Genomic DNA, 7,728 nt, shown 5'->3' with positions numbered 1-7,728 from the left:
AAAGGGGAGGGAGCCAGGACAGGGCCCACAGAGGGGGCCCAGCACCTGGGGGAGAGGGAGGGAGGGAGGGAAGGTACCATATTGACTGCAGGCCGGTTTTGTGCCTAATGCGTTGCACTGAACAAGACCAAAATCACTAGTTGTCCCCGTGTTTTGAGGGTATCAAGTGTCTCTAGTGTGATGGTTTACACAACCAGTTTATGTGGTTAAATAGCCCTTTATTTAAAGAGAGAAACATCATTTTAAGAGTTATTAAATTATCTAAGTTTAAAATGAAAATCAGACAGAAGAGAGAGCGTATTTATAGTCAGCTTTTTTTATCCGAGAGGGTGAGAATATTTGGCCATATAAATGGGGAAATATTCTCGGAGACTTTGCTAGTTAAAAGTTAATAAATAAATAATTTTAAATTTTCTCATGAACCTCCCGCAAACTGATTGTGGCTCTGAGGTTAGTTTTTATAAAGAGTTACCAGACTTTATTTATAAAACTTAGAAAAAGACAAAAAAAGAGGCAAGTCCTGTTTGATATCTTTTTGCAATTGTACCAAAAGTGACTTATTCTCGATCTTGCTGGCTTCCGTTGTGTCCCCTTGTGTTGCGCTCTCTGAGCTCGTGCGTGGCGCTGTGGTGTGGTGGTGCCAGTGGCTGCCTTTGCCATGTGGTGTCGTTTTCATGCTTCCATTGTTTTCCCTGAGCTTAAGCGAGAGATTGACTTGGAATCTCTCCGAATTCTCCAGGAGGATTCTGGCACACAGGCAAAGTTGCTGTTTTCCTTAAAGGCAAAAAAGAATGGCTGGTGCAATGAAGTAGTGATGCCTGCCCAGAGAACACTGTTCTGCAGAGGCGCTTTGCAGGACGAGGTCTGCTTCTCTCTCTCTGGGTGTTGCTGCGGTTGCTTCTGCACAGACAGCTCAGGCCTCTCGCTACCCAGCCAGTGCTGGGTACCTGAGTTACCTGAATGGTAGAAATGTTGCCAGTGGAACTGCTAGCTCCTTCCTCCAGCAAAGCTGGCAGAGAAGTAACACATGGGAGAACTAAGGTGAGGAGGAGACTGATGGGATTAAACTCTGGAACTGGATTTGGGTCCTGTGCTCAGAGATTGTGTTGCTCTTGTGGCTCCTCTGACAAATGGCAAGTCTGCCAGCTGTCTGGGGCAGCGTAGGTCCTGCACTAGTCCTGGAGCTGCAGCCTCTTGTGCTGAGTGTCTGGATATTACTGAAAAGTAAGCTGTGATGTGGTTGCTTCCTTTCCTGGTTCAGCTTCTGGCTGTGGGTGTTGGTAAGGTGCTTAGACTTACAGTTGCGTGACACAGCAGAGAAACTATTTGTGGTCAGGCTCCGTTTCCACAAACACTTTAACAACTCTCCTTCCCTCACCTCCCTGAAAGACTTGAGCCGAGTTGTTTTAGAGAAGCAGGACATGGAGCTGAAGTCCATGTGATGATCTTTTGGTTGCTGAAAGTCTCTTGAGCACAGGGGACAGGCAAGGATGGGACAAGTGAAGCCGTAGTCTTGTGGGGAAGTGTGGTTCGCTATACCAGGAGTTTTTTGGTGATGTGTTTCTCACACAGCTGAACTGTTTCTGCTCTTCTCTGGGCTGAGAAGCAGGTAAAGCTGGTCAAAGCTACAGTGGCAGGAGAGGAGCCAGTGGTTGATGGGGATTTCCTGCTGGAGGGGGAACATCAGCTTTGCACTGACTGGTTGTGAATTTAGAGAGAAGTTGTTCGGGATGCTTTTCCCAGTGAACTTTGTGGGTTAGAACATTGCCTTCAGGCTTCACCCTCCCAGCCCGTGGGCTTTCTCTGAGTTGAGGTGTCTGGGATGCTGCTCCCTGCTGTTTGCTGGATGGGCTACTTGCTATGCAGCACTTAGCACAGACCTCTGGGCTCCAGCCTTTGTCTTCCATCTGGTGGATGGTGACAGGAGGGAGGGAGTGCTCCACAACAGAAGAGTCCTTCAGTTTGGCTCAGGGTGTAAATCTCAACCAAGTCCCTACCAGAGCCAGCCCAAGATATAACCTGGCGAGAGAGCTGTTCTAAACCCAGCTGGAGGCCTGAACTCCACAGGGTGAGCAGACAAGGTTTTGTGTATGGGACTGGCTAAGAGCTGAGCTCCAGGTGCTGCAGATTGTTGTGAGGAGGGTCCCATCAACAGAGTGGGCAATGGCAGACAGTCCCACGGCCCTGGTGAATTTGCTTCCATTGTACCCTGCACCAATGAACACCCCGGTCCTTCCCTGCCTGCTGGATGGCAACTGTTATTGCCAGTAAGAGCTTGCGTTGCTCTGGAGTGAGGCTGTGAGTCAGGAGGACAAAGAGAGCAGGCATCAGCACTGACTTGACCAGCCATTGATGCTGTCATTTCTCCTCCCCTGTGCTGTATTTGCTAGCTTGTGGTCCCAGTTTGCTTTGAGTGGCTCAATGCATTTGGTGAGGACACCACTTGAGGGGGAGCAGGCGCGAAGCCACGGCTGGAGTGTGCCTGTGTGGTAAACCAGCTCTGTTGGTGTGGGGATCCTTTCCACACAGGTTTGGGCTCTGGCTGCAGGTGAGATGGTTCCCTGCTCGTGAAGTGCTCTGTCTGGCTCCATCCTAGGGATGTTGGAGGGGATATGGTCCCCTCGTGAGTGCTGCTTCCCCATACTAGCGTGGTGTTTTTGGTTTTGTTCTCAGTGAAGTATTGGAATACAAGTAATGTATTTCTGCAGTGTCCAAGGAATCTCGCGTCATGCTCAAGGGGACCACGTCCCCTGGCACCTGGCATCCTGTGCCTGTGTGAGACAACCCCCGCCCCAAGCCCATCACTCTGATCTCTCTTTCTTTTCTCTCTCTCTCTCCCCCCCTCTCTCTATTTCTCTCGTATATAGCGTTCTGGAGTGTGACAGTTCTTGTTCCTAAGGTGCTTGTCCGTTTGGTTTCCTGCTGTGGAGGGTGTTGTGTTTTCTTTCTCCTTTCCCTGGTACCCTTTTGATGCAGTGGCCGGGGAGGCAGGGCTCTGCCCCAGCCTGCCCGTGAAGCAAACCCATGAAGTGTATCCCCGGCGCGGCAGCTCGGCCCGGCGCGCAGGGGTTTGTGTATCTTGTGGTGAATTGTGTAAAGTTACTCTTGCGTTACGCAGCGCCGCTGGGCACCGCTCCCCGGGGAGAGCGAGGGCAGCTGCGGCCCGGAGGCCCGAGCGGGGCCCGTCCCTGCCCGGCTCCCCGTCCCCGCGGCGGGGCGAGGCCGGGGCTGCTGCGCCGCCCTCCCCGGGCCGCGATCGGGTCCGGCCGGGGGCTCCGGGGGTCCCGCCCCGGCGTGGGCCCGTCCCGGTCCCGCCCTGCCCGCGGGGAGCGGCGGGGCCGGGGTCGGCCAGGCCGGGGGCCGTGCTGGGCGGGCGGACGGACGGCAGTATTTATTGCTAAGTTATTGCCCCGCGCGGCGGCGGCGGGCGTTATTTATTGCTGTACATAGTGTTGGTGCCGGCGCGGCCGCCGTTGTTTTGTACATGACAATAAACTGCTTTCAAACACCGCGGCCTGCCACTTCCTTCAGCCGCGCTCCGCCGGGCGCGTGGGGGCGCTGCTGGGCACGGGGCGGGGGCGGCGGAGGCGGGCGCTCTGGCCGGGCGGCGGAAGCGGCGCCGCGCGTCGGGCGCCGGGGGGCGGAAGCGGGGCGCTTCCGGGGCGATGGCGGCGGGCGGCAGCCTGAGCCGCTCGGAGCGGAAGGCGGCGGCGCGCGCCGAGCTCCTGCAGCAGGAGGAGCAGCGGGACCGGCGGAGACAGGTAGGGAAGCCCCCCACACACCGCCCGCCGCTTGGCCGGGCCGCCGTGACGCGCTGCGTGTGCCGCCAGGTGTCTCGCATCTGGAGGAAGCCGCCGGCGGAGCGGAGCCCCGAAGAGTGCCAGGTGCTGAGCGAGAGCGACGACATCGTCCGGGAGCTGGAGCGGCGCCGCAAGCGGCGCGAGCGGCTGCGCCGGCGGCAGGAGGAGGTGGGCGGCAGGGCCGGGCCGGGCCGCGATGGCGGGCGGGCGGGCGGCGCCTCCTGCGGGGCTGCCGCCGGGGAGGGGGCCCGGCGCTCCGGGGGCGGCTTCGGAGCTGTGACAGCCCCGGCTGGAAGCTGCTGTGTCGCCTTAACTCGGAGCGCTCCAGGCCCCTGAGGTGGCGGCTCTCTGTGGCAGTGCTCAGCCTGTCTCACAGAACCGTCAGACGTTCAGAAGCGCTGAATTTCCGTGTTTGCCAAAATCCCTGTGGGTTTCTCACTGGGCGTGCCTCCTGGGAGGGTGGATCTTCATGTGCCACAATCCGGAAAACTTCTTTCCTCAGTCTTTTATATAAAACGTGGACAGCAAATGCCCACTTTCTTTTATTTAGAAACTGCTGCTGATCATATCTTTGCGTCACTTCTTTCAGCTAGGTTAGACCCAGATCTGAATTTCCAGGGAGATACCTATTCCTTCAGGGTCAGTGACGTACTCTATCCCAGAAATTGCTCAGTTGTATTTCCTAGGTATGTGACGAACCAGAGGAGTTGAAGAGAAAAGTAATTGAGCTGGCTGCTGCTGTTCGGAACGCCAAGCACCTTGTCATCTACACGGGAGCAGGGATCAGTACGGTAGGATTCTTTGGGGGTGAGTGGCTGGAGCTTTGAGAGCTCCTTCAGGAGTACTGCAATTTTGTGGAATCCAAATGACAACGTGATGTCTAGGATGCTGTATTGATACTGTCGAACTGCAGAATTCAGGGTGTATGAGTGCTAATGTCATAAATATCTGTGCTAACAAATGCTGAGTACAAGTTACCAGGAATCAGTTTAGTGAAAATAATGAAAAGGTTCAAAAACTGGGTTCTGTCTAGGGAAACGTGAAGTAACAAGGGGAAGAGGAAAAAAAGTTCTGGAGGGATTCCATAATGGAGAAAATAAATACTGGGGGTGAAAATGAGAACTGCAAGGTAGGAGAAGAGATGCTGGAGAAAAGAAACGTAAATATATGAAGAAAAAAAAAAGGTTCCTATAATTAGGGAGCCACTAGAAAACTTGGACTGAATTAAAATGCAGCAGTGAATGCATCTCATCCTGGGTGAGAGCAGGTTGATGCGGTTGTGGACAAGAAGTATGAACTTGCCCATCAGGCCTTGCTTTGTCTCTCCCAATAATACAGGCAGCTTCGATCCCAGACTACAGAGGCCCTAATGGCATATGGACATTGCTGCAGAAGGGCAGGAGCATCAGGTAAGGAGGTGGCTACTGAACTTCTCTTGCTTTCTCTTTTCTGGAACGACAGTTCTGCAGCCACTCAGGAGACTAATTCTGAGTTGACAATGACAAGCAGAAAGCTGATACTGAAAGAGAAATTAATGGCAATTTCTGCCTTTTTTTGTTAGGGCTACAGATCTGAGTGAGGCTGAGCCCACGCTCACCCATATGAGCATTGCTTGCCTACACAAGCATAACTTGGTAAGATTTTTTTCTCTATACCTCACTTGAGCTGCACTGCCAAAGTAAGATAAATGAAACCCAAGAGGAATAATTTTTTTTTCGTGAGACTGTATAACCAGTGTCCTTACTGAGGTTGCTACATCCATGTAGGAACAACCATCTGCGTTCCTGTACAATTGAGTCTTCATCAGGCCAGCTCCAGATGGTAGCTCAGGAATATTTTTTCCCTTGTGCCTTTTCTTCAATAGCTTGTGTTTGCCTCCTCATGAGGCTGGCCTGGGGACATGGCCACAAAGTCAGCCAGACCTAGTAGCGCTGTGTTTAGCAGGAGGAACCTTTTCATTTAGCTTTCACAGAGATCTGTTCTCCATGCTTTTCTTTTGTTAGCTCAATATACCAGAGGAGATCTATTTAGTGCGTATTAGGACATATGTGTTACCTGTGTTTGAGTAATACTTTGAGTCCTTTCTGTTTGTGTTAGCTCAGTGTTTTATTCTCTTCAAGGTGCAGCATGTGGTGTCTCAAAACTGTGATGGGCTGCACCTGCGGAGTGGGTTACCCCGAGCAGCCATATCTGAGCTTCATGGAAACATGTACATAGAGGTAGGTAGCCAGAACAGGATGAAAATACTGTCAGGTGGCCTCACAAGAAGGTAATGTGAACTACTTACCTCTCCCTGGCTCAGGAGGAATTAGTCCAAGGGCTAGTCTCAGCTTAGTTCGTATCTTAGGGTCATCATTTTTTTGGATGAACTGGTTAGCAAGCCACAAAACAAAGTGTTCTGTTCAACATGATAGCTTTTTCTTTGTATTTGCTAGAGCCGTCTGTTTCTGACTTTCTTCTTCAGGCCTTCCCTGAAATCCCTTCTATCATACAGCCAGTGTGTGCTCTATAATGCCACTTGCTAGTCAAGCTCTTCCAACCGTTTTCGAGTTAGCATCTGATTCCAGATGATTCTTTCTACTGCTTCCAATTTTGTTGTCCCTGAAAGGTGCTGCTCTTAGAGAAGTGTCTGGTTCCTGGGCTTTAATGGGCTATAGAGGCTAATGATGCAACTGTTCTTTGTTTATTTCTTCCTTTACTAGGTCTGCACTTCCTGTACACCTAACAGAGAGTATGTGCGAGTATTTGATGTGACAGAACGCACAGCCCTGCACAGGCATCACACTGGCAGGATGTGCCACAAGTGTGGGTCACAGTTGAGAGATACAATCGTCCACTTTGGGGAGAAGGGGACGTTGACACAGCCCCTGAACTGGGAAGCAGCAACAGAAGCTGCAAGCAAAGCAGATGTGATTCTTTGTCTGGGTTCCAGCTTAAAGGTAACTTTAGAGACTCGATGAAGATTGTTAGCAGCATTCCCTCTTGGTGATACACCTTGGTGCTGAGCAGTCTCCTCCCAAACAGACAACTGTAAACTCTGGTGTCAGGATTCGCCCACCATCTGTGATAGTCTCTCTTCCTCCCTCTTTCCCTTCCTGGTAATACAATCCTTTTCCTCTCGCTGATATTGTTCAGTTACACATGCCTTTGGCTGTGCTGATAATTTCTATTTTCTGACAGGTTTTGAAAAAATATCCCCGTCTTTGGTGCATGAGCAAGCCACCAACTCGTCGTCCAAAGCTATATATTGTGAACCTACAGGTGAGAGCCTTTTTGGCCCTGGGTTTGCAGGTTTGGGGGAAGCCCAGTGTAGCATGTGGTGTGCAGGTGAACTGATGCGCCTGCAGTGCCGGAGCATGCTGGTTGGGTGCGAGGCAGGGTGCCCCAGCGTGCCCCGTGGGGCAGCCAGGCTGTGCAGTCAGTAGGCGCCGCAGTAGCAGGCCTGGTGTTGCTCCCGCAGTGGACGCCAAAGGACGACCTGGCTGCCCTGAAGCTGCATGGCCGCTGCGACGATGTGATGCGGCTGCTGATGGAGGAGCTTGGGCTGGAGATCCCCAGCTACGACCGGTGAGCGAGGGGGGCCTGCCAGGGCCGTGCCCCGGGTGGCAGCCAGCCCCTCACCTCCCTGTCTCTGCAGGGCGCGGGACCCCATCTTCGTGCTGGCTGAGCCGCTGCGCCCCGGAGAGGAGGGCACGCACTCACGGAAGCCGGTGGCCCCGCCGCCGGGCACGGAGCCGCCGCGGGAAGAGCCGCTGCAGGAGCCGCTGCAGGAGCCGCGGCCGCCCGCCCGGGCCGGCGGCTGGCTGGGTCGCGGCTGCGCCAAGGGCGCCCGGCGGAGGAAGAGCAACTGACGGCGGGGTGGGGGGGGGGGGGGTGCTCGGGACCGGCCCGCCCCGCGCTGCCGGTGCTGACGCGCCCCAAGATGGCG

General features: G+C 53.8%; 1 protein-coding gene across 1 annotated transcript; it reads left to right on the top strand.

Annotated features, from left to right (window-relative positions):
• Positions 1–3,616: 3,616 nt before the first annotated feature.
• On the top strand, positions 3,617–7,673 carry SIRT7 (sirtuin 7). Its single transcript, XM_035312631.1, has 10 exons — positions 3,617–3,761; positions 3,831–3,968; positions 4,487–4,591; positions 5,139–5,209; positions 5,362–5,434; positions 5,921–6,019; positions 6,503–6,739; positions 6,981–7,061; positions 7,261–7,367; positions 7,438–7,673. Exons 1-10 carry the CDS (start codon positions 3,666–3,668, stop codon positions 7,649–7,651), a joined length of 1,221 nt encoding a protein of 406 aa, XP_035168522.1. The 5' UTR covers positions 3,617–3,665; the 3' UTR covers positions 7,652–7,673.
• The last annotated feature ends 55 nt before the right edge of the window (positions 7,674–7,728 follow it).

Source organism: Oxyura jamaicensis (assembly GCF_011077185.1).
Source record: "Oxyura jamaicensis isolate SHBP4307 breed ruddy duck chromosome 18 unlocalized genomic scaffold, BPBGC_Ojam_1.0 oxy18_random_OJ61029, whole genome shotgun sequence".
Lineage (NCBI taxonomy): Eukaryota > Metazoa > Chordata > Aves > Anseriformes > Anatidae > Oxyura > Oxyura jamaicensis.
This window is presented reverse-complemented; position numbering and strand designations above follow the sequence as displayed.

What these genes read in the sequence shown, in the direction of transcription:
- SIRT7 (XM_035312631.1), top strand. Translation starts at nt 3,666, where the DNA reads ATGGCGGCGGGCGGCAGCCTGAGCCGCTCGGAGCGGAAGGCGGCGGCG. An exon ending in TGCGCCGGCGGCAGGAGGAG is followed by an intron (nt 3,969 to 4,486) that starts GTGGGCGGCAGG and finishes TGTATTTCCTAG; the next exon opens with GTATGTGACGAACCAGAGGA. An exon ending in CAGAAGGGCAGGAGCATCAG is followed by an intron (nt 5,210 to 5,361) that starts GTAAGGAGGTGG and finishes TTTTTTTGTTAG; the next exon opens with GGCTACAGATCTGAGTGAGG.